Raw genomic sequence first — 27342 nt, forward strand, 5'->3', positions numbered from 1 at the left:
TTTCTTTAATAAACACGCTCTACTTTGAGGCTTTCATATTAAAAATCAGAGGGTTGAGTCAATATGTAAAATGAGCCATAACAGGCAAATCCAAAATACACATTTTTCCTGTAGTCGAAAGGTTTAGACTAGATTTCAAAGCCGTTAATAAAGATTGTGTGTCCAACATGATTCAACAGATGAACGTGCTGTTAACATGCTATACTCAAAGAAATAAATGACACTTTCTTTAGGCTAATCTTGTAATGCAATAAAACAGACAGCCTGACATTTTAAGTGAAATGTGTTTTTTTTCTTCCAAAAATAAAAAGCACAACTTATTATAACCAACCAAAAAATGTAGCTAAAAGCTACCAAGCTGAGTTCAGACAGAGCAAACCACCAGCAGATGTCTCTGTTAAATCAGCTTGCAGCTGCTGATAGGCTCTGGTAAATCTAGAGTCTTCAAATGTGATCTTTCTCACAAAGAACCACAGAACGGAAACAGCACCGTGCTCCTACTGAGAAGAAATACATTTGATTTTTTAGTTACTATTTTTGGTCACATTTTCCATTCTTTGAGTTTGCGATTTTTGACTCCCAAAAAATATGTCCTCTCTCAGTTTCACCACGGCTTTTTGTTCAGATACTCTACATCATGATAGCAGGTAACCAGCACCGTTCACATGGTAAAGTACTAACACATTAAAAACTATGTCACTGTTAAATTCCCTACTGCTTCAGCACAAAAGAGATCTCTAAAGGGGGAAAGTGGACTGAGAACGCTCATTAAATCATTGAAAATCCTAGACTTTTGCTTTCAACTGTTAAGCCTTTCCTTTTATATAAAAAAAAATGGTATCCCTTAAAGCCCAGGCTTATCCATAGAAACTATAACATGTTGACTTGTTCGACAGATTGGTCTGGTCTCCTCACCTGGAGGAGCTGACAGCCTGCCTTAAAACATTTCATTAGTAGCTCCTTCACTGGACAGTTTGAGAGCCGCATGCTCTAATTGGTATTTCAAGTGCCGTTCCACTCAGTCAGTAGAAACTATCAGTGGGAGAAGCACCAACACAGTCCACAGTTTTTTATGGCAGGGTCCACACACACACACACACACACACACACACACACACACACACACACTCACACACTCACATAGGGTCAGTGACAGAGGTTAGTGGGACGACACACAAAGTAAAACACACACACACACACATATGAACCAGGGCTCTCTCTCCTCTTGGTATGCTCTTTTGTTGTGGCCACACAAGAGCAGCCTTTGTATGTAGAGTGTGACCAAGTGCGAGCGTGTCTAAGAAAGAGTATGAGCATATTTGTGTCCCAGTGTCTGTCTGTGTGTGTGTCCTGGTATTCGTGCGCTGTTTATGAGCTGCTCTCCCACTCTGCTGGCTTAGATCCCACCAATCGGCAGGACAGCGCAGATAGAGGACGAGGAATAAAGTGAGCCTCCTTTCTCTCGTCACACTGTTGCATTGTTGTTGGAGCAGGCAGGCTGGTGTTGTGATGGGCCTGGAGGGAGAGAAAGTGGACGAGTGGGGGCAGGTGGAGGCGTCCTGGCGGTGGTACCGCAGATGTTCCCTCAGCTAACGTTTGTCTTGCCAGTTTGCATGCTGTGCTCATGTTTGTGCTTGTGTCGTCTTAGAATTAGAATCAGGTTCTGATCTTGTTAAATGTCACACTATGGCAGAAAAGCTCTCCCCATGTGCGTCCAGTGCCATAGGATATGTATCTGTATTGTCCCAAAAATAAATAATGTGTTCCCATTTTTAATTGGCTGAATGTCCTTCAGGGATATTCACTTGTCTTTGAGAGAACACTCTCGACTGAGAGCCTGGTAAAAGAGCGTGAAGAGGGGATTTTACTCAATCTACTTTGTCATTGTTGTTGGAGTGAACAGACTGGCACTGTGCTGAGCACGGAGGCGAGAAGGAGGAGGAGGAAAACGTTTTGGTGGCGGCGGAGGGTTCACTGGGTTTGTGTTTCCAATGCAGGGCGATCGCAGCCAGAATGCTGATGATGTGAACGTGGAAGTACATAGACCTAAAAAAAGAAAAAACGAGAATAAGTTTTGTCATTAACGTACTGTCAGGGGAAATGTTAATCAGGAAGAAAAAGTGAGATGACAAAATAAAGCGGGCTACAAAAAAGTAATGTTAGAAACTAAAATAAGAACTTTTATTGTGTTTTTTGGTGAATTTTGATGGTAATTCTTCCCAATTTTCTGACATTCAGATTTATCTAACGAGAAAAAAATGGACAAGTTGATAAGTAGTATAAGAAAGTATAACATACCTGTAATAAACCAAAGTGGGCTCTACTGCAAGAAGAAGAAAAGGCATAACAGTGTAGCAGATGGCCAGCTGAGTGGCTGCCCAAGTCAGGATGTCATAACCCAGCTTCAAGCCCCTGAAGCCCAGAAAGTGGTGGCGAACAGACTTCCGTACCTGGTGGAGAGAGACGGATGAACACAGAGGGCTATATAGCTATTTTCACACCAGTGATAGGATCGGTGTATTTAAGCTATGCAGTTAATGTAAGTCAACTAATCCAATTAAGTTACATGACAAGAATGTATTACTACCCAGAGCTTTACGATCTTCTCTCTTACGCATTGCTCCACCGTCTTAGGACGTCACAGTATCCGATTGAACGGTCAGCCGAGTTTTTATAACTTTTATTAAAGCTATCAAATTTTCTTTATAACATTTTCTTTCAGTTGTACACACTGCAGTACTCATTTGAATTTCCAGCGGAGGTGGAGTACTCACAGCTCGTGCTGCCATGGTGATGGGGATGGCGGTGATGAAGGTGAAATAGTACCCCGGATAAACACCGTGCCACAGGGCAGACAGGATAAAGGTCAACGCCAACCTGTGCTTCGGGGCTCGGTCATAACACACCCTAACGATATGAGAGGAATCAAACATATTCAGAAGAGTTTGTGAAATGGAAAGCTGAGTAAATGTTTTCTGACTGCATGCGTGAGTGTTGAAGTTGACATTTGCAGCACTTACGTTTTAAGCCAAATTCCAGTTCGAATATTCCAGTTGTCTATGAATGTCTTGAAGCTGGTCGCGGTCTGAAAAAAGATCAACAAATAACAACAACCACTTAATAGTAACTTTGTAAGTCTATGCCGACTTTGACCAACATGTACGTGCATGGAACTTCACACAGTATGGAGTTTAAAAAACTATGAAACATTGAGGATACCTCAATCCCTACGATGTTGAGGTTGTACATGAGGTCCCAAGATGGCTTTCCATTTTCATCCAACCCCGAGAATCCATAACCTGCAGCGTTGTTGACTGCATCAGCTGACGGCACAGAACAAATAAAATCACATGACTTCCATGGCAATAACGATGTAGCTCATGTGTCGCATCATATTCCCTCCTGACAACTGGCCAACTAAAACACACACACACACACTGCTCACCTAGTGTCCAGGCGAAGTAGAATTTGGGCCTTGCTGCTTGTATAGAGAAGAAGGCGTAGATGAGCCTTGTGAGGAAGGGGGCTTGGCTGACAAAATGGGGGTCCACGTTGTGCGTTATCGGCAAAGACTGAGTCACAGTGAGGAAGAGCAGCATACATCCGCTGCAGACCAGCAATTTTCGACAGACAGCGTTCTGCAGAGAAAACAGGTAACTGCTGAGCAGCGATGGAAACACAGATTACGAACGGACAGGATGACCGCTGATTAATTAAGTCACACCAAAATCAGAAACAATGACAGCAGCAGAATCAGACACCCGATGCGACTGGAAAAGTCTCAGTGAATATAGAAATTAAAGTAGGAGAAGACTGCGATCGAGATTAGACAGATTTTGCTGCAGTCCCAGGTTATGCTGCGTCATTAAGTAAAATCACAAGAGGAAGCAACCAGCTACGCATTCATGACTTTACCAGAGGTGATGGGTCCGGTGTCTTATCATAGCCGTTCTGACCATTACACGTCCCAAAGTGCTGCCTCAGCCTCTTGCCGATGTGCCGGCCCTCTATGAAGTCTATGTATTCTTTATAGTTACTGCATGGGCCCACGAAGACACTCAGGAAGTTCAGATTGTAACTCAGGTACTCGATGAGAGAAGGCCTCACACTGCAGAAAGAAGAGTAGGGTGAATAATAGTAAACAAAACCGAGGGCCCCTTTATTTTCAGTATGACGGAACTATGATCACTTAATGTGAAATGCAACGGTGTTATTGCTGGAAACATGACAAAAGCATGCCATTTATTTGAAGCTCTGTAAACCTGAATTGTTGGTTGGTCGGTGAAACGTAACATAAAAGTAAACATTCTGTGAATGACAAAAAGGGACTTTTTAAAACATCACATGAGACAATCCAAATGTTATTAATCCGTTTAAGATGCGGTTCCTTTAGGTCACAGATTACAGCAGTTCCGCGGCATTTTAAGGGACTAGGGTTGAGAACCAATTACTGAAGAACCAGGAAATCATAAAGAAACCATATTGTTGCCTAAATGAAACGTTTTGACCTCCTGAGCTATTGTCTACATCACTGGTTATGCATGCGTCAAAGTTTGTATCTAATGATAACCGCACAAGCAGAATTGAAAAGTAAAATCAGAATCAAATGTTGTACAAATGTGATATCCAAACCTACAGGGAGCACAGTGAAGTAAGCAAGCAAACATCAGACAATAACTGACTATAGAGCTGCATAGTTATCACAGAAGAGCAACACTATGTTCTAAAATACATTTTAAAATTGTATTTCATTTTTTTTTAAAGATTCCTTCTAAGAGGGCATGCGTAGTATACTGGTGACTGTGGTTTTAATCGATTCACATGCATAACATTTATATATTTTTCATGCAAAATGGTGCCTCTCTTCTACGTTCCCAGCATGCTTTTTACATGAACAAGCTATTCACCATGATTGCATCTCCTTGTCATTGTCCTTCGTGGCTAAAGGAAAAGAAACAGTTATTTATTCTTTAAATACGGTGTTAATACAGACGCAACCTTTTGTGCATATATACTTATCCACATTGTCAACCCAACTTTGTAAACTATGTGCACCTCAAAGGTCAGATATAAAAGAAAATCAGCAAAATTCAGTTGGGGAAAAAAATTAAAAAAGACACAGCGCTCCGACTATCCCCTGATGTTTCACACTGCAACATAGAATTACCACTGGATAAAAAAGATTGAAGACGTGAGTAATTAGCACAGTAAAAACTTACTTAACAGCCAGAGGCTTCTGCTCAGAGGTCAGTTGTTCGGATTTCTTACACATGCCTGAAAAACAACGAACGATGTCATCAACAACCTGTCTGGAAACGTTCGTTTTGCCGCTTTTATTTGACCAAATAATAAAATGAATGTTGGATGAATTCCCATTTAGCTGCTTCAGGTTCATGGTCCTGTTGCTGTGCATGCAGGTTCACTGTCACACTGTCATCATGGTTCATATTGTAAGTAAATAGAAGGAAGCCGTTGTTATTGTTAATGCAACACCTGTGCTTGTCCTACATCTCCTCCTCTGCCTTACCGTCATGCAGCTGGAAAGCCAGTGTGGTTATCTTCTGGGTTACTATCATCAGAGGCCTGTGCAGAAACAGAATGAATGGGAACTAATGTTAGATATTGACTTTGTGGAGATTCTGAGGTGAAAACAAATAAATGTATCCACTGACGGATACAGTCAACCTGTTTTAAAATGTTTTAAAAGTCAGAAGCAGCATGTTTGGTCATTTTTTTAAATGACTGACTTGAAACAAAGCAAATTCCTTCCGAGCATCTGGCTGAGGCCACAGAATGTATTTACGCCTGTGAATCACTTCATTGTTTCCACCAGTGTCAAGTCAGGTCACGTATGAATTCATTCAAATCTCTCAACTTTCACAAACCAGTAGGCCTACAGCCTGACAGCGATAGTGTCGGGTTCACAGTGATCCAAAGAAATGGATGTGTTCTAAAGTTGCTTACACAACTAAAATAATGCTGGAAAGAAGATTTCATTACTCGGTAGGTTTTTACACATATTTGCAATGCGATAAACACTCAATATTCAGTAATAATTAGCTTGCACTTTTAAGATTGATTCTTCAGACACTGTCATCTAGAACAACATTACAAGATACAGCATATCAATGTTTAGAAGGACTTAAGGACTTATATCATGTGAACAATAACTCGTGGTCGGGCTACGTTTCCTTTACGTAGCTTAAGTTTTGGTTTCAGGAAGTTAGCCACTTAGGGATAGCAAATAGTGCTGGAAGTGATGCGACGGTGGAGGGCATTAGGGTTAGTTCCACACCCCTACTCCTGGTTTCATTCACAGATAGAGACCTCTCTGTCCCAAGAATGTGAGTGTGTGTGCACAAAGGCACACATAAACTACCTCTCTCTCTCTCACACACACACACACACACACACACACACACACACACACACACACTGGTTGCTGTGTGTGAGTCGGCTGCATTGTGTGGACAGCATGGAAAACCGAGGCAGAGAGGGACCGAGCGGCTGGCAGTGCCAGCTAGTTGGCTGTAGAGAAACATTTTCAGGGTGCCAGCCAGTATGTGCAGCTCTCCACCACTGCAGCCTGATACAACTCTGTTTTTCCACATAGACTCTAAAGTTGACAACGTGCACAAGATTTTTCTTGTTCAATTTCCGTTCTGCTGCCTTGTACAAATTCAGAAAGAAGCAGCTTATGGAAATACTCGATGACCAATGGGAGAATAGCAACCAGACTTTAGAGACATTGGCATCTTCCAACAAGCAGCACAAACACATCATATAATGAGGACAACAGAGGAAAGTTAAATGAATGGTGTTGTGCTAGAAAAAACAATAAACCCACTGAGTCACAGAAAACTTACATTTTGAAGTATTAGCTTTGGCACTGGATTATTACACCCAATCCTGTGTAAGTAGCTACACATATGGACACCATCTGTGATTCACAACCATTCATCTTTCCAATATGAAAGCTTAATTAAAGAAGCTGGATCTCTAATTCAATATATGAGCCCCACCGAGGCTGACTCACAGGCCTGGCTGATCATTGCCAAAGTCACGCAGAGTTCAAGTGAGGCTGCCGGCAAATTCATCCACACCAGAACCGGGCAGAAAATTTGCTGAGCCAGCAAATTCAACGCTCACCTTTTTAAAGAACAACCGCACACATACAACTATATTACTTCATCTGGGAACCGTTCCAGTAAACATGACAGGGGCCATCTCAGTATCAGGACAAAACACATGTATTTGCAGCTCCACGTTTAATTAAATATTTGTCTGTCTTTTTGTGAAACCTGGGAGGCCTCTGTTGTGGAATATTTCTATGTAGATGCGGGATAAGAGTTGATAAAATAAACAGAGTCTGATGAATGCTCAAAGTAGTAAGAGTCAATTTAATGCTTGCAAGCAGGAGAGCGGACACACAGACACGTATCTCAGTGAACTGTGCAAACACTGTCAACGAAGTACAAGGCACATCATATTTTAATACGAGAATCACGCCTTTAGTTACCTCATAGGAAAGGAAAAAGGGAGTATAGGTTCGGACAAAGGTTGATTTGTTCTGCTCATTGTTTTCGAGTCTTCCAGGTGCGTTCAACTGGGAGTCAGTCTCATACAGAGGTCAGAAACAATGTTTCTTCTCGTGTGTTGCATTCGAACAACCTAGGAAGATAGGACATTGGTTTCATGAACTAATTAAATACCTCTGTACTTTCCCATCAGTAGAACAACATCTTTCAAAACATCCCAAGATACTAAAATATATTTTACCATTATTATACTTAATACATATTTTACCATTACACCTCTTCATCAGAGCAAGCACACGCCATCATTGTGCAATGGTTGCAGTTAATACATGTGGGCAGAGTTTCGATTTCAAAAAGTCATGTTTGATGACGCAATCTTTCATTTCTGAAATAATGAGGAATGACAGAGTGAGTCCCCGCCCATCTTGTGTCACAGGAAATCTCCTCTCCTGCTTTGCTGAGTTCTCCTTTTAGCACTTCTTTATGACCGTTATAGAGTCCACGTGTAATGTTGAAATGAAAAGAAACCCTTCACATAAAGAGAAACACGCTGAAGAGTTACCTGCCCACTGCTGTAGAAGCAGCCTTGTTTCCAAAACAACAAAGTCACAGTTGCCAGGAGGCACCTTAACTCCACCTGGTCCAACAATGTGAACTGTGAACAGTGAACAATCCACACTGCTGCCTTTTAATCAGTGGTGTTTTATTTACACAAGGCTGTGGCACCGGCGAATGCGCAAGCAGGTACAACACCGTTCGGGAAAACGTTAACTGATAACAGGAGAACTGAAGTGAAGAAAAGAGGCGGGACAACCGAGGGATTAGGTTTTTCCTCACCCAGAGAAGTCCGTGGACAGAACTCCATAGTTATAGATGAAGGCTCTGCTCACTTGGCACGCTGTCAAGTAGCCCATAGCCGTCACCATGGAATACCTGTGTGTGGAGGAACGAGCACAACTAAATCAGACAGAGGACAGTTAGGATGTTCTGTGGACATGTGCAATACGTGTAAATATTACAAAGCAGGGCTGCCACCTCTTGGTCAATAATCAGTTAATGTGTTGGTTGATTATTTTACTGCTCAGCTATTTAGAAGAGATTACGCAATTTGTAGGACATTGGCAGGATTTTGCCAAAAACACCCAATTCTTTTTCTTCTAGTTTACAAATCTTTATGCTGATGGAACATCTAGAGTAACTGAAGGGATAGCAATGTTTTCTCTGCATACTCGGATAGAGACAACCATGTGTGGTTGAGTACAGGTGAGCTTGGCTTGACTCAACTCATGGATGTTAACTGTATGATATCGAGTAACGGCTTTTCTTCAAAAGTGAGATGACAGGAATTCAATACGTAGTACCAAGTTGTTACTTGTTATTCGTTTTCCTTAAATATTTCTTCATTATTTTACTTATCATTTGCTGTGGCTGCAAACCTTGTTGGTGTGCACTTGCACATTAGACATGGGTCAGAATGAATACATTATTTGTTAAAAGTGAAATTGGTGACTTTAAAAAGTGTAAGTGACAAATGTTTTTATATATTGAATCTGTATCTGTACTGATAAATGTTTAACACCAGGAACACCGAAACAAATTTATTGACAAATAGTCACAAATATTGACATTATAACATACCAGGATTATTACTGTTTTTTTTTTATAACACTGACGTGTTTTGAGTTTGCCTTCCTTTAACCCTGTGCCAGTGATGAAGAGGTGTGTATTGTGGTATGCTTGTTTAACAAGCAGTAGGGAGACAGATGTGTTTCGCTTCGAGATGTAGAACAATACCGGTTTTATCATGCTCTCCCTGTAATTAATGCCTTTACACGCGAATACGAGGGCCACCTAACCAAATCTATTTTATGTTGCTCTATTTATTTAAAAAAATACACATTTTAGCTAAGTTGTTTTAAGCCAACACACACACAACCGAACATTAAGAAACATATACGTACACTCACAGAGCTACACAAATGTAAACATGGCTGCAAAGAGAGAAATATGCATTTAAATACACACACACACACACACACACACCCACACACACACTGGACAAGTCTGTTTGGATGTCTCCAGACAGACTTGTCCAGCTGGCATGTCTGGGTGTCCAAAGAAAATACATAGCATTTCCGGTTACTGCTTTCTGACGTGTTTTACATTAGTTTCTCTCAACAACAACATTTTTGGTCAGGTCACATTGTAACAGGAAGATAATAGGGCGGGATGCAATGTTGTCTGTGTTGGAATGTGTGGGAGGGAATAAATTACAAAAGTAAATCTAATGTCAAACACAATGTCACTACAACATATCAATTATCAGCACAATAACCATTATCTAGACAAAGCAATCTGCCTACTCCACCAAACGCACTCTTATGACGAAAATAGTTTCCAGGCTGATCTTGTCTGACAAGTTTTCCTTGAAGACAACAGCAAGTAGAAATGCAACAGTATCTTAGAAATGAGGTGCAGCCGCTCTGTCATCCGCCTGTCAGCATGATGACAGACAGGCAGGTCAGTTGGGTCTAGAGGAATAAAAACTTCTTTACATCAGAACAGATTTATGTTTGTCCATAAAACAAACCAACCGGGCAACCTATAGGTTTGACTTAATTCCACCTATTTGATATGTTTACGTGTCACAAATTCCACCACATTTTGTCTCCATAACTTAACTTTATGCAGGATTTTTGTGTGAATTTCCCTTTGAAGTATAAAGACCAACACTAACCTGTGTACATTGTTGATGTCAGCTTTGATGATGATCAAGTAGCTTGCAAGTACCACTGTCAGGATGTGGGCTGAGTACCTGCAGACAAAGACAAACACAATTGTTCATCATTGCTTGAATAGTACAGCGTTGTTTTTTTTAAATTGTTGTGGGCTGTATGTCTGTGTATATATGATGCAGTGTGTGTCAGTGCAGCCTAGATATGGTTCCCCTGAAACCTCTTACTCGTGATCAAACACAAACATTCCTAACATATTGATAAGCAAGGCGTGTTACTGACTCAGTGAGGATAAAATGACAATGTGCAGCATTGTATGAGAGAAATTGAATGAAGTGCTGTGTGAGCTGATCTCTGACAGTACAGTACAGTACCATCCAAAGCAGAAGATGAGAAAGACGATGCCAAGGAGAGCGGCCACAGCGTGCCGGACCAGGGGATTGGCATGGCTAGGACTGAGGTAGAGACGGAACCAGAAGGCAGCAGCCAGGGCAAACAGCTGGCACGCCAAAAAATTCACCTGTGTGGGAGAGATGGAGATGAGGACTGTTTACACATAACAAAAAAAAATATTCAACACAATATCTGCTTTTTATCACCTGACAATGGACAGATAAAGTACTCCTACCTGATCAAGAGGAAAGCCGAAGTATTCACTGACAGGCAGCAGCCACTTAGATCCAGTGGTTTTAACGTCAAACGTGTCCTCCCTTTGGCCCATCGTTTCCTTGTTTTATTATTAAACTGACTACTTACTCTTTTCTGTGACAGCGATACATTGTTTGCCCGAAATACTCGTGACAACTCCAGGCAGTATACAGAATGACAGAACAGGCATGGCGCTCCCGGCTCTCTCTCCTCCTCTGCGCTCCTCAGACTCAGGACCAGTCAAGTCAGGCGACGACAGGAAGAAAATACATAGAATTTCCGGTTACTGCTTTCAAAATAAAAGACGAAGGCGTTAAATTAGGTCTTATAGTATTGCACTAAAAAGGAAGTCAATTGTGATTGTGTACGGTATGTAAGGAGAAACCCTATTCTGCGGACTTTTTTTTGCCCACAATATACTCACAGACCTTTCACCGTGTTTTAGTTTGACCTGCAATCATTCTCACACTAATTTAGATTTTGGGTACGTAGCCTACCTCGCTTTCAAAAGTGGCGGTGTATCCTGTGTTTGTATGTGAAAAACAAATAAACTGCATCGAGAGTTAAGGAGAAACTTGCGAGTGTGTAGTAGAACGTTTAACTAGGACAGATAAAAAATAAAATAAAAAAACATATGAAAGCCATTTCATGTTACTTCCGGTGTTATTTGGACTGCCTTTCAAACTTGGCTGAAAATCCAATGACAAAGTGAGACCACTGGCTTTCACCCCGGTCCTGATTTAGTTTTTTTTATCAGGGCCCATGGTGACAAACAATGACTCATTAAACAGATCAAAATGCCTCCTGCTTGGTGTGTTGCAGAGTGTGTGAAGAAAAGCCATCTGTGAAAGGACTCAATGCTCTTTCCTGAGAGACCGTGGCATGACTTGCAGGGCTGAGAGACATATGGGAATCGATATTTGTTCATTATTGTGCGGTTCTTTCTCCTTGTCATAATTAAGGCCCAAATGTCAGATTTTGTCTGGAAAGATGAGCACTTTTTTTGACACAGTGTGAGTCCAAGGATGATATTTAAAGTGAGTCACTGGTTAAGAATTCCGCTTAGAATGTTAGACTTTCCTAACATTAAACAATTAATGTGATATTTAATATATAGATTCCTGTGAGTGTCCACTCTTGTACCACCACTCAGTGGTTGGGTGAGGTCAGGATCAGCTACAATAACAGCCTGAGAGAGATGAAGTACCTTTTACGAGGAAAGTCTTTCAGGTTGGAGGTCCATGTTGGAGCTAAAGCATCCTCAAGCTGAAGGGATGTCTCTACAATCTGTATGTCACAATACCAACAGAAATAATCTTAATCTATTTACAGGGTATACAGTACATTCTGACCTATTGATCATGTGTGTATGATATGCAATATGCCAAGTGGTAGCAAATTTACTTCAGTATCAAAGGTAAAATAACTTGTTACGCAGAATGTCTCATGCCCTTCCAGTTTGTACAGCCTATGTTTTATTATTATTATTATGAACCTATTATATTAGCCTAATATATCCATGTATGTGTACACAGCATTGTCATGTTGTGGTTATTATTTTAAGAAATACAGTTAGAGTTAAAAACATCATATTTTTTAAGCGTATCACATATTTTATATGTACAATATACAACACTGTCAAATAAATGTGATGACATAAAAAGTATGATATTTCCTTCTGAAATTCGGTGGAGGGGAAGTATAAAGTATAATGGAAACACTCAAGTAAAGTACAAATACATCAGAATTGTACTTGAGGTCAAACTCGATGATTGTTGTTTAGATAAATCAATTAAATCACTATGTATCACAGAAGGAGGTAACAATGGGGATTGAACCTCTGGCCCACTGATAAAAGTATTGCAAGTTTTAATATATTTTTTGCTTTACGAACTGGTTGTCTGTAATGACAATTCTGGAGAAAAATACTGTATTGCTGTTTTTCTACATTGAATTTAAAAAAATGTAACTTTGCACGCAATTAGGAAAATTAGCATGTTAGTATGGAATTCAGAAGACTCCCAAGACTCCAGACTGCTAAGCTCTGAGCACAATCTTTTTGTTTTCACTCAAATAGAAATTCTTAATCAACCAGGACTGACATCTTAATGATTTCCACTTTACAGTATTGATTAAATGCACACTTAGTTAGGCCTACATTCCACCACTGACTGTAAACCTTTATTTGTAAAGATACATTAACATTTAGACCACTGTATGCAACTGATGGGTTTTATATCGTGATATATTATGTCACTTGGATAACTTTGGGAAGCTTTCAAATATGTGGAGGTGTGCATATCAACAATGCCATATCTAAGCAAACTTATTATGATTTTTGGCAAATATTCAGCTTTTGGTTAATGAAGATGCAGATACTTATGTATTTTGCCTTCAGTGGGTCTGCTCTACAGTTTGACCAGGTCACTGCAGGCCTACTCCTGCAATGTAAAACGTATATTTGATTTAAACACAATGGCTAAGCTGCCCTTCTGGTGAGTTAATTTCTAGCATTATGCTCACGCACACAGCACAGGTAAGATTTGCTTTGATTCATCAATGCACCTAACAGTGATTGACAATTAGAAGCACTGATCAGACACAAAGTAGAACATAAAAAAAGTTCAAATGTTTAAAAAAAACGTGCTCTGCAAGAAATTACACAAAAAGGAAGTACACAGGCCATACAGGGTTCCAAAGGAGCTGTGCAAAAAACATGATGCATAAATACTATATTAACATTCAAATTAAACCATATTACAGAAAGGAAAATAGGGGAAGATACATTTTGTATTTTTAAAGTTGTTAGTATCACTCCATTTTTCACTCAACATGGTTTTACCAACTGATCTGCAATCACAGCAACCGTTTACATAGAAGGAGGTCAGCATTCAATGCCCAAAAATAATTTTGTCATTCTGATAAACAAGGGCTCAGAAAAATCAACCTTAAAAAAGGGGGCCGAACGTAAATGCAAGGGCTGGACATTTCTCTCCAGTAATCAGTCACTCGCGCCGCTTAGCGTCCTGTCAGGGAACGCGCAAGGCGCGTCAGATGACGCAGCCTGTTTACAACTGCCAATGAACACGTGGCGCACCGAATCGTGATCTGTCATTGGTAAATATGGCTGGAAATGAGGGCGGGGACTCATCTCCGGAAGACCAATAGCGCCAAGTATGTAGATTTTGTTTGAAATTTTCCCGGGAAATCTGAGTTTCGCGGGAGGGCTCTTGAGCGCGTAAACCGTATCCCTTCATTCATCAGGCCGTTTCCTGAAGCCATTTCTAGACGGGGGAAACGAGAGTTGCGCTACTTTTTAATCCGTTGCATCTGCCTAAATGCACTTTCTTAAGGAAAAATACTTTACAAAAGTCGATGCATCAGACTGTCATCTTTACTTCGGTCTGATTATTTTTGTGATTATTGCGGCGGATTAGCAGACATACGGGCTTGAAAGTACAGAGACAAGAAAGGGGTTACCCCGAATACGCAAGATGAGAAGAGGGATCTCCTCGGCTCCGGACAAAGTGATTTTAGCGGGGGTCGGGGGCTCTCCTCTGGACAATAATATCATTTTAACAACTCTCACGGATCGTTTAAACCCCGGTCAAGCCAACGCTACGTATATCCAAATAATAACCACCCCACCGCCTTGCAACCTTACACAGACATCAAATGTGTGTTTGTCTGAACCTCAGATAAACAACATTTACACAACTCCACAACAAGCTGCAGCAAACGGAGCCGGACAACGACCCACTCTGGGGAGACCGCCGGTAATAATCTACACAGCTCGTTTCAATATGTTTGGCTTGCTACAACTAGCCACAGACCCGACTAAATGTTAGCTTGCTAGGCTAGCCGAGCTTGTTGTTCGGGCAGCTAACGTTAGCTGCTTAGCCAGGGCATTCCCTCAACCTAGCGAGGTGGCTAACTAACTACCGCTAGCTAAGTTACTCAAGTGGGTTGGTTGGGCGCTATGCTGCCTGTGAGGGGGCACACGTCGAGTTTAAGTTAGTTTTGCTTTTACAGAAACGTAGACATGTCATCCAGTAGCGTGCTATGCTAACTTCATGGTGGTTTTGAGTCCGCTTCACCCTTGCAGCCAGATGGAAATATTGGTAAGAGATGAGTAACGTTAGCGGTGGCCTAGTGGCTGCTGCTGGTGCCCTAATTTGGGGGTGGCGGGGTGGGGGTCGGGGGATTGTGGAGCTACTTGGCTCTTAGTTACCTCATTTTTTTTTTAGCTTTCTAACAGACACGAGTGGCTAAACACGCGACTACGTGGGGCTTATACGTAGCTAAAGCTTCACTTCACTTGTGAAACTACTCGACAGATATTTCTCTCAGTCGTTTCTGAAGATGCAAGCCAACTTGGATGAAGCTTGAAAATGTGTTAGCTTTCAAGGCTAGTAACGTTAGCAGTTGTTGATTGAGGACAACGTCACTCGTTGGCGGCCTTGATCCTAATTTTGCACAAGTGTTTTTAATGTCCCTCTCTTATCTGTTAATAAAGTGTAACGTTATGGTGCCTTTTCATGCCAAGTAAAGTGAAACTCGAGTTTGTTGCTGTAGAACTGATTGCACGTTTCCTGTGTTCTCAACATGCACAGACCACACTAAATAGTTTTCAGCAGCTCTCAGGGTGTTGGTTTGTTCATCTGTCATGAACTGAACCATTCTCTGTATCTCAGGCTGTAGCCATGACCAGGCAGGGGGTGAGGGGAGCTGCTTGCTGATATAAAATGGCTGACATTTTGACTGTCAACAGAGGGCATATTATTCTTTCTCAGACTTGGGGCTTGATTATGCAAGAAAGTATTATCTACGGGGTTCACTATGCTTGAAATATGTAATGTAGTGAGTGTTTAATTGACTTAACCCGTCTACATGGGACTTAGAGGGGAAATGCACTACACCAGCACCCTGGTACATGTGTGTTGGTCAGATACTAAAACAGGATGGATTCTCGCCAACACAGAAGTTACAAAGGTCCTGTGGTTGAGGAGACTATTTACTAACCCCCAATCCAGGTTTAACAGTAACGACTGAAATGCCAATTTAGGCTACTGAAAGGAGAAGTGTTCAGTTTTTCACTGAAGAAACAGCAAATGTATCTCAGAGGGTTATTAGGCTCAGGCAAATCAACTTACTGTTTTAAATGACCTGAAGTGTTGCACATGAAGCCTAAATGCTCTTAAACATGGTGTCCGGCACGACAGTGTTGATGAGGCCGACATTTAAGATGCCCACTGCTGCTGAAGCCATATATAGTGAACACACCTCACCTTTTGTCAAGCTACACCAGCACTACAATACAATACATTGACTGACAGGTTGGACGTTGGCAACCTGTAACTTTGGAGTGAAGATGAATGTGAACATAGGTGGTGACAACGCTGGATTATATCCAAATAGACCATATTCTCCCAAAACTGTTTGGGAAGGCCATTCAAATTTGGATTTGAATATTCTGTGAAAAGTGTACAGGAAACTGAACAGTGTGTTGGGATCTCCTATTTGAAGTGCCCGGGTTAATTTATGGGGCCATCTGGTCTGTAAGTATACTAGTATTGTCTTTCTCTGGCATTACTGTGCAGCAATGTGATCAAACCCATCGGTGTGACTCACTCGTGAGCTATGTGGGTTTGTCTTGGCCAATGCGTTCAGAAAAGAAGAAATCACAAACACTGGATTTGCGCAACACAAGACCAGCAGTTTAAACACGTAACGCTGGAATTTTGACAATAAAACATCTTGTCTTTTGAACTATTTCATAACGGGTTTGACTGCTCCACCTCCGAAATAATAAAAGAAAAGCCGACTCTGTCAGAACTAAAATGGAAAAGACAGAAGATGAGTGATGACCTCTCACATTTCGATGACCAAAAGGAATCGCAACACTGTAATTTCTGTACCATGTGCACTGTCTTCATCAATGCATGAACTTTTTCGTTTCACATTTTAAATGGTTGAGAACTCTAATGCTGGAGACATAAGATGAAAGTAATGCATCACACTTAATCTCTGGTGGCTTCAAAGATGAGAAGGCTGCCAAATAACAGTTGTGTTTTTGTCCCCGTCCCCCCTCCAGGCAAAAAGGCGGTTGGCGCTCGATGACTCAGACCACCAGTACCAGTCAGAACCAGCCAGGACTCCAAGAGGCAGAGGAGCGACCGCGGTGGCCAATGGGGCACGGCTAAAGACCCCCAGAAGTAAGGAGCCCTCCGCCAGCTTCTGCATGTTGCCTATAATTTGACAGCACTTCTGTGTGAGAGGCGGTCCACACCAAGTTTAATACAGGAACAGCCTCCATTCAGCTGGTTCATACAGTTGTGTTAGATACATTGGACACTTGATGCTCATTCTGATGACATTCTCATCAACGGCTGTACAAAATCACTCAATTCTCTCTCTAAGTGCAATAGAGTTTAACCCAGCCCGTGACCAGGATGGTTTCACAGTTGATGTACGGGAATAACAGGCACTCAACGTGAATTCAAAAATATTCGATTTTCCTTTTCATTTCACACAGCATCCAAATCCATCTGAATGCCCCAGCACTCTGCACTTCTTAGTAGTAGCATCAACACTTGAAAACCCTTGAATTTCACTGCAAAAGACCCGGAGCTGAAATGCAGAATGCACACATGTTTAAAACACGAGGAAGTTGCTTTAGATTTTTGCGCGTGTGTCTCGCATACAAACAATACAAAACCTTACTTTAGTCCTAATTGCTACCTGACTTTTAATAATAATAATAATATTATGATAGGACTTGACTTAATCTATGGAAGAGATACAGTAAGATACCGTCTCATTATTTTCAGTTTAGTCCCTGCACGTGTTCGTACTGGACTAGAATATAATGGAAACTTGAAAAGAAACGAAACTACCTCAGTTGTTTTCATGATATACGGCCACTGCAGCAGTGTACTATCTTGTTGATTCCAGCCACAGGATGTGTTTGAGGGTGAGAGAGATGACATGCTGTCGCCCTCTGATGAGTGGAACCGATGCTATCAACAGAGAGCCATTGATATCGACATAACAAGTCCATCTGACAAACATCTAACTCTGAGCCTTACATAGACGTTTCCAGCTGGTGATTGATTCAAGTTCAGGTTAACTTCAACTAGTTTCATGGCCTGTAGAGTAGCTTGTGATTCCCTCTTCATGAAAATCTCATTGATTCTGACTGATTGAGTCATTTCCCTCCAGCATTTCCTGACTGACTCAGTTTAAGCAATGATGTTGTCCAGTACAAAACGCACCAGTTTCCCAAAATAACCACACTTCTCTACTGCTGCTGTTTGAAGTCTTGTGAGCGAATTGACTTTTTCAAATAATGGACAAACGCACAATTTACTTGGGCTTTGTCCTACCGAGTTTATCTGGAAGTTTAATGTTTTACTTTCCTTGCAAATATTCAACGTCAAGTCAAATAATCAAACACATTGTCATTTCATTTTCCTTTCTCGTTTCCTACTACTTTTCCTCTACCGTAGCACCCAAGTCTCCCCCGGAGAAGACTCGGTACGACACCTCCCTGGGCTTGTTGACAAAGAAGTTTGTGGACCTTCTTGCTCAGTCTTCTGATGGTGTCTTGGACCTCAACCTCGCCGCTGAAACCTTACAGGTAATTTCAGACCCAAACAGAAGAAGGCTCATCGGACACTGAAAAGGGAGGGATAAGACAAGACAAAGTTTTGGATGTTTGTGTTGAGACCTGTATCCTCTACATTCAGGTACAGAAGAGGCGGCTGTATGATATCACCAATGTACTAGAAGGCATTCACCTCATCAAGAAGAAATCAAAGAACAACATTCAGTGGATGTAAGTGCTCAATCTGCCACTTTATCGCTCAAATACTTGGTTTACATATTTTTAAGGAGTCATTTTTGCCCTGCGGTCCAACGCACCCACTCGTCTGTTCCGGTTTGGCTCGCATGTGTACCGCAGATTAATTACACAGTTTAACCATCATAGTGTCAAATGAAGTCTTACTGCCAGTCGTTATCTGCCAATATTCAGTACAAATATGCGATCGGGAGATCGACATTAATGCTTTCTAGTCACCGATCCCTGATAATGCTACATTGTGAACAACAAATCCGTGTTAAAAATCGACAGGAAAGGAGCTGGTAATGTAACAGCTGTGACCGAGGGAGTGCTTTGACCTCTCGGTAGTTGGCAGCACCGACTCATTAAAGCAAAAACACTCAGATTGTTTCATGGCGAGTCCACGAGTCTTATTTCTTACGCCTATGTAGTGCGGCCTGCTGAGGCTTCCGCTCAGCCCTTTTGGCCCGAGCCCCGCATGGGTTGTGCTCCGACACGAACAACAGCGGCTCTGTCTCTGGCTCGTCTCAATGCCGTGACTCGGGAAGGACTCAGCCGGACACTTCTCTGTTCTCAGCTCGGATGGACGGCACAGCGCTGCGACACGTGTCTTTCAGTTTAATTAAAGGCATTCATTCTTAAGGTTATTCTACTGTATTGTAGTGTAGTACACTGACTTTTGGACAGTTGAAATGGATTTTTGGGATGATGGTGGAAAAAAAAAAAAGTCTCATGCCTTGTAGACCAGCTGACATGATCGGGGCTTCTCCTTTTTTTTCCCCTGTTGATCAGATTTGTGTCTGAAAACGGTGCTAGGATCAGAACGATACGTTTTGTGGTCCATTGCGGCGCTACGATGTACTGTAACGCTGCTCTTTTAGTTAAGGCCAAGCGTGGACCCTCTTAGATATGATGTAGTTGGCCTAAGTTTAGATGTAGCTGAAATGAATTCAATCCATATCAGTCACTTAACTTGTAAATAACCACAGACAAACTGCTGCCTTAATCGTGTATCGAATGACGGTGAGAAAGCGTTGAACTGTGTATTTTAGTTTCGTTCTTCTTTTTCATTGCTGTGATATTCTCACCTGTTGAAAACACAAACTTCTGCTTGAAAATAATATCCTCTGCAATGTCTGCTCACAGGGAAGACATCTGAAGATATGAAACACAAACCTGTGGTATCCCGACTGCAGCCAAAATGATAATTAAAAGAAAACTCAGATTAGACGCTTTTCTCGCCGATTCTACCGAATATTTAAAACCATGAATAAGATTCATTAATATAGGGGCCTGTGAAGCGCTTGAGCCCGAACTAAATCTGTTTTGATTCACTCTCCTCTCTCTCTCACACAGGGGCTGTAGTCTGTTGGAGGTAGAGGGGGCACTGAGCCAGAGACAGAGACTAACGGCAGACGTTTCTGCTCTGGGGGAAGAAGAGCAGAGGCTTGAACAACTCATCCAGAGATGCAGCTTGGACATGAGACACATGAGCGAGTTGCAAAGCAATCAGAAATATCCTTTTGTTGTTAGTTGACGCGCCATGCGTTAAAACGTCCTGTAACTATGTTCTCAAAGCTCTTTGCCAAATTGATGGCGGTGTTAATTGTTTGTACACATTGTTTATTCCTGTCTCACAGTGGGACCATGGTGAGACCATTGGGATTTTGGTATTCTAGGAATATCTGAATCAGTTGAAAATACACCAGATCTTAAGCCGATGTGCAAGGCTTCATCTTCCAACTCTGTCTTTTGAAAACACACATTCTGACTTCAGTTTTGTTTTACAAACCGTCTTATCTATAACACATATGTCACATAAAGCAGATGTTTTTTACATTACGGTGCATAAAATGTTAAGTAACTCATCTAGATGACGACACCAGCATGTGTAATGCACGGCACAGGAATCACTTAAGCAGTTTGGAGGTTTGTGATCATATAGGGAGCATTTTCCGGCTTGCATATACATGTATGTTTAGTATTGACATGCACTTGTTATTTCCTTAACCCTTTCGTCTCCACATATGCCTATGTAACGTACCAAGACATCAAACAGTTCGGAAACCTCAGAGACCAGACGGTTATTGTCGTCAAAGCGCCCACAGACACCAAACTAGAAGTACCAGACCCCGATGAGGTATGTGCACACGTGCAAAACACACAAGCTGGAGCTGCCAGCTGTCGAGAGGAAACTTCTGCTTCTTGCTCACTTGTCATCTGACCTATTACTTGCTTTTCCCTTAAAGGAACAGTTGGACTTTTGGGGAAATTGACTTCTGACCGTGCATGAAAAAATATTAGTACGAATGATACTATTACATTTTTACAGAGTTACTCAGTTTATTTGGTCGACATATACATAACATCTGTCCAGTCCAGTACCGTTGGCTTATTTATATTGGAAGAGCATTTACAGGTTGAGGGCATATGGAAAGCAGATTTGTTTGTTTTTAATCTTTCAATTAAGTCTCCCCGTCTTTCTAATAAAGTGCTGTCTGTGTTTTTTATTATTCTTTATTTGTTTCCCTCTCCAGAGTTTGTCCATCCACCTGACCAGCACTAAGGGTCCTATAGAAGTCCTGCTGTGTCCAGATGAGGAGAATGACCCCAGGAGTCCTGTAAAAGACGGCAGCATGGACATCAATGGGAACTCACCTTTCCTCAAAGTCCTTCAAGGTTTGTCTTCGATACACAGAGGTGTGCAAAATGAATTGATTGACATTCAACTTTCTCTTTCGGGATAAAGAAACAGGGCTGACCTTTTATATGTAACTTGTGGACGTTTGTGGAGTAGTCTTCTGCTACTTCCACTTTGTTTTCTGTGTTCAACACAGGATCCTTTAAGACATACAGTGTTGACTGTATATAGACTGGCATATTAACATTTAGCTCACATTACTGAGACTGATGCAAATTTGGTATTTAGTTTATGTTGTACTGCATCTTGTCATGGACATATGAAAAAATGTAACTGCTCCTGGTGCGAGATTAAAAGTCTGGGGATTGTACCACATTGAGTTACTGATTGGCTTTGGCAATGCTGTGGCTGTAAAGGTACAAACAAAGATGTCAACAACGTCGGAAAAGTTCTCCAGGCTGGTAAAGGCTAGCATAACAAAGTTGGAGTGATTGAAACCACAATCTTGGCTTAATTACACAGTTTTACCATCATAGTGTGAAATACTATTTTACTGACGGCCGTGATCGGGCAATATTCAGTGAAAATATGCGATCAGGAGATCGGCATTCATGCGTTCTATTCGCCGATCCCGGATAATGTTGCATTGCGAAGAACAAATCTGTGTTATAGTTGACAGGAGTAGAGCTAATAACGGTGGCAGTACCTCAAACAGCCGGCTTACTGAGGTTCAATTCAGTTCCATAATAATGCTTTCAGGCTCTCTTCAGTGAAAATGAGTATTAGACGAAGATAAATTATGAAGTTCTCGTGATATGTTCAAATGTAATCTTGTAAAATGTAGTTTTGGTGAGAAACCACATTTCCACGTCAAATGCAGAGATAATAACAAGTCGATTCCCCTTTCTTTCACAGGTCCCACTTGCTCGTCCACTTCTGCCATCCCCGCCCTGGCTCCACCTTCTTCTTCCTCAGCCGTCTCCGTCACCACTCTCTCCCCGATCTCGTCCCCTTATACTAGTCTTCTCCAGCAGACAGAAGACCAGATCCCTTCATCCCTGGGGCCTTTCTTAAACCTTGGGCCTCCTCTTCTGGACCAAGATGACTACCTTTTAGGTTTGGCAGACGACCAGGGGATCAGCGACTTGTTTGACGCCTGTGACTTTGATAAAATGCCCTCTCTTGGCCTGGATGACCTCCTGTGCAGCTAGCATTCGGTAATAGAAATTCACATTAAGTGCACGGGAGAGAGAGAGAGTGGAGACTCAGTGAGGGTTTTGATGCCTGTGACTGACTGTTAGTTAGTGGGAACCAATTCTAAATAGATGGAAAGGAATCACTGAGGGCTAAATGCCATGTTCTTTAATGGTGTGAGAGATAAATGGCCTTGCAAGATTTCACTCAAAAGACACGACTGGTCAGTGTACAGACCTATCCATTACGCTTTGTCTCAGGCGGTGCAAGGCCTCCAGTGTAGCCGGGCGTTGGGGGACATCCTAAAGCTTGTTTTGTTAAGTATGAATTTGGAGGGGGAGGATATCCACTTCTGTGTATGACGCAAGGTTCACGTCACTGTACGGAGATAGAACAGCTTGAAGGAATACGCTCCCCCCTACACCACCTGGCATCAATGCACATCGTGGGTGAGCATAAAAGCCAAGTGTCATTGCACCTGAGATGCACAGATATGATCACCAGAAACTATCCGCAGAATGCTCAAGAGTAGGGAAGAGGAAAACTGTTCACTGATTAATCTGGAAGGATCCTGCTAATATTCAACACACACACACACACACACACATAAGAACGGCTAAATTCTTAATGTAAACATTAAAGGCAGCGTTGATAATCTTTAAAAGCGTTTTTGATATTTTTGTTTACGTTTTCATTACGTCCTGACGGCAATCGTTGAATCAAAATGCTTTGACAAGAAAAGAAAAAGATCCGGCATCAGTCGCTGTCGCAGGACTGTAACAAGCACGTCCAATCATTTAATTCGGCCCTGAATGTAGTGACTGGTTGCCTATCGTCGCCACATTTACACAACGAGCTGCGACTTTGAAAGCTGAGCAACTTGTTGATAGCTGCTCTACTGTAATTGAAAGAGAGTTGGCAACACTGGGCTGGGTTTTTCGGTGAGATCATTTTTTTTTTGCGTACTCTTGCTAGTTTCTTAAGATTGCCAACCCTGCCTTTTAATAGTTTTAATGATACATTTGATCTTTTGGAATCTCTTTCATATCAAAGCAATATTGGTATTGTAACTGATCCCGAACCGAATCCATATGGAATCAAATTTTGACCGAGTGAATTGGAATCCAATCAATTTGGGGAATTAGTGGCGATACCCAGCCCTCATACATATGTGTTACACAGATCCACGTGGTCTTTTCGTTGCCATGTGATGCATTTACTCATCCAGATGTGCTAATGCCAAGTGCTGTGTGGGGGCTAATGAATGCATTGTTAAACACCAATTATCTGTGATATGAGGCTCATACTGCTGACCGGGTAGTCGGCATTTTGTTTTTCTTATGTAGGACATTTTAGGAATTTAAATTGAATATAAAAAATAAATGCAGTTTTGATACACAGCATTCATAACCACAGCGGTTCTTATCCTATGATTCGGTTGTCTCTGTGCCTGCTCGGACACTTGTCAGGTTACCCATTGTGGCATCGGGGCCTATAATCTTAAAGTTGCTAAAAATATGAGTATTTTGTACATTTAAGCACTATTTAGATGTATTGAGAGCCGCAAGGAAGTTCATATACGCTTTTTTCAGTGCACATGACGTCATTACCCAATTTAAAAGGAAACCGTAATGGCAATGCAGATAAAAGGAGACGGGTGTACACCAGTTTTAAATGTATAAAATACTTACAATATTCCTTATGGCTAATAATTAGTTTGATCCCCCTGCACCCAACGTGTCTCTCTTGTGCTATATCCTCCATATTTAGCAGGATTTAGTAGTTAATAAGGGATCTCTATCTGTCCACCTGATCAGCCTGGTCGTGTGGGCAACCTCATATTTTGCAATTCAATTTACAGCTTGATGAATACAAAAATATTCAACATGTGAACAGATATTGTGAATAACAAAAAAAGCCATCATACCTGGGCAATGTGGGGTTAAGTAAAACCACCTGATGTACTTGTATAAGCCTGGCACGTTGGCACACATGATATGCAAGCTCAGATATCATCTCTAACGCGCACTCTTATTGATACTTTGTGAAATCAGGACCCAAACTTCCACTCTATTGCTGCTTTTCACCTAACCCGTCATCTTCATCTTCATCAGCAGAAGCTGCCATAACCAAACTTACCCTAATGCCTCCTCACGTGGACTATGTGCTGTGAAGTTATACTGTGGTGTGGGTGGTAAAATTGGACCTTGAACCACTTATCACTGCACGCCGTCTACTGTGTGTCTACTGAAAGCAGTGTCGGAGAGAGGATCGGCGCGTTTCGTCTTTTTAGGTTTAATAAGTGTTGACTTTTTTTAATAGATTTTAATACTGTAGAAATAACTAATGATATCCAGGTCATCTAAGCAACAAGTGGCCAGGGGCCACTGATTTAGGCTTCAGCATGTAATGAAGGGCCCATAACCACGATATTTACACAAAAAAAAAAAGAGAGAAAAAAAATAAAAAAGACTAATAGACCCTGTTTTGTAAATTGAGCGAATACAGTGCAACAAGCCATGTTTCATGGTCGGCTTGGTAATACTGTTGTGTGGGGCCACTGAGTCTTCAACAGTGGTTGATCAAGAAAAGCCAGCTGGAGGACTTGCTGAACAGAGAGCTGTAGGGATGTGTTTTTGTTGTGGTATTTGGAACACCATTGCAGTTCACTTCTGATGAGCTTCTATTGTTTGATGACATCCCTTATGATAACGTAACGCAAACATCTTGTCCGAAACCCTGGCTTTCAATCTAGAGAAACCTGCGGCTGCAGGTAATATTGCTGCTGTTAGTGTAAACTTCCCTTGCCCTGATTGACGTGCGCTTGAGTAATTGTGTGTGCAGCATGTGTGAGTAATGTGAAAGATTAGCCTGCCATGTGTAAATTGATGTACAGTTTTCTAAATTTTTCAGTGCACAAGGTACTGTAGGCTACCTCTCACTTAATGTCTGACTATAGTAATAGGGCATAGAGGTGAATGCCATAGTGTGTATGAGTCTTTGAATTCCCCTTTTTCATAGAAATTCCCCTTGTATTATTTAGATGTGATGTTGGATATTACATCGCACTTTTCTCTTTCGCTACATGCGAGATTTCACTCGCCTTCGCTCTTAAACCGTTGTCATGCTGTTGCATCCTAACTTTGAATATTGGGGTGCACATTTAATCGGTAGAAAAGCGGAAAACTTGCGATATGTTTTTTTTTTTCAATCCCCCCCCCATAAGTTATTTACGTCTTGTTTTCATCGCTTTGACACAAAAAGTAGTACACATTCAATGATGCATACATGCACTCAACCTTTCGCAGTTGGCCTCTCTGCGGTCTACTGGCCATTAGGAGACATTGCCATGTCTATATACACCACTGAACCATTATCAGTGACTTGTGTCCTCTGCTGAAGTGTGTGTGTGGGGGGGTTTGCTTCTGTGACACCGTGTGTCCGTTTTATTTTTGGAATGATGTGAGGGAGTCTGTGACACTTTTTTTTTTGCTTTTCTGCCAATATTTTTTTCATGGAGAGTATTGCCTGTTGAAATAACTACCTAAAATCAAAACCCAATCATTAACATGAACTTCACCCATTCAGTTGAGGAGAAAATACAGTTTCTAAGTCAGCATGTAGCTTAATTAGTGCTGTTGTAAGTGAATGTAAAATTTGACTTAAATGCACAGAAATGCTCTGATTGACGTCACAATCTCCCTATAGGCATATTTATACCAATGTATTTTATATGTATTTTTGGAGAAAATCAAGCTAAATATTTTCCCCATTTGGTCCACTAACCTCAGTTGTGCTATTTTCTAACACCATTTACAAAGGTAATTATATTTTCCTCCATCGATTTCAAGCGGCCAGAATCTGGTCCTAATATTTTATCCACCTTTACGTGATGGAAACATGAAACATTTTGGGAAGAATGTACCTTTCCATGGGTATCTAATGGAATGTTAAAGATTTTAATGCACCGCTTAAGCTTGTGTCATTGCCGGTGAGTCTGAAATATATATTATGGGTGACATGATTACAGCTCCTTCATTTCTAATGCGTGATTCATGTGGTTAGACCTCACAGAATCGCATCATTAGGCTAAATGTGGTAACTGTAGTGAAGATTGAAACAGCACTGTTGTACCTGCTATTTTCCTACGGTTATTCTTAAGCTGTTACCAAATACAATATACTGATCGGTAAATATTCTGTAATGGTTATGTGAAACGTTAACTATGTCATAGGAAAGAATTGACTGTAAAATGATGATATTGCTGCCTGTTTCCACTAATTACAGAAGAAAAACCTGTCATATCACAACGAAATTTGAATGCATGGGTGAAAGTATCGGTGTGAGTTGAATGTTGAAGGTAAACTTATCTGATGTATGTTATTCAGTTATACAAGTTTCTTTAACATCTGTCAAATGAAGAAGTCGAGTTGCATTTGTTTGGGGGGGAGGGGGGATGGATTTGTTTTTGTACTCTGGGTGTTTGTATTTGAACATTTGAATAAAGGCAATATGAATATAGAAATGTGTTGGTTTTGTGTTCAGGGATGACTGTCTATATATACATGGTTTTTATATATATATATATATGTGTGTGTGTGTGTGTGTGTGTGTGTGTGTGTGTGTGTGTGTGTGTGTGTGTGTGTGTGTGTGTGTGTGTGTGTGTGTGTAATGCATGAGCATGTAATGCTCAGTTCAATTTCATGCCTCGAATTGCATGGGCACAAGCGATGCATTAACTCC

At 41.3% G+C, this 27342-nt stretch overlaps 2 protein-coding genes across 2 annotated transcripts; one reads left to right on the forward strand and one right to left on the reverse strand.

Annotated features, from left to right (window-relative positions):
• Nucleotides 1-1868: 1868 nt before the first annotated feature.
• On the reverse strand, nt 1869-11036 carry mboat1 (membrane bound O-acyltransferase domain containing 1; the record flags this gene model as incomplete). The annotated part of the gene is made up of 13 exons (XM_079164132.1): nt 10902-11036; nt 10648-10793; nt 10276-10353; nt 8376-8471; nt 5528-5583; nt 5220-5274; nt 3916-4108; nt 3446-3638; nt 3220-3323; nt 3021-3085; nt 2775-2907; nt 2299-2450; nt 1869-2046 (listed from the first exon to the last, which is right to left on the reverse strand). Exons 1-13 carry the CDS (start codon nt 10992-10994, stop codon nt 1869-1871), a joined length of 1542 nt encoding a protein of 513 aa, XP_079020258.1. The 5' UTR covers nt 10995-11036.
• A 3379-nt stretch (nt 11037-14415) lies between these two features.
• On the forward strand, nt 14416-27027 carry LOC306699537 (transcription factor E2F3-like; the record flags this gene model as incomplete). The annotated part of the gene is made up of 8 exons (XM_079164171.1): nt 14416-14697; nt 17016-17136; nt 18430-18560; nt 18670-18758; nt 20121-20279; nt 20790-20904; nt 21302-21443; nt 22321-27027. The coding sequence occupies 8 exons, from the start codon at nt 14416-14418 to the stop codon at nt 22614-22616; spliced, it is 1335 nt and encodes a 444-aa protein (XP_079020297.1). The 3' UTR covers nt 22617-27027.
• Between the last annotated feature and the right edge of the window lie 315 nt (nt 27028-27342).

The sequence above is a fragment of the Pholis gunnellus genome, assembly GCF_910591455.1.
Source record: "Pholis gunnellus genome assembly, chromosome: 8".
In the NCBI taxonomy this organism is placed as follows: Eukaryota; Metazoa; Chordata; class Actinopteri; order Perciformes; family Pholidae; genus Pholis; species Pholis gunnellus.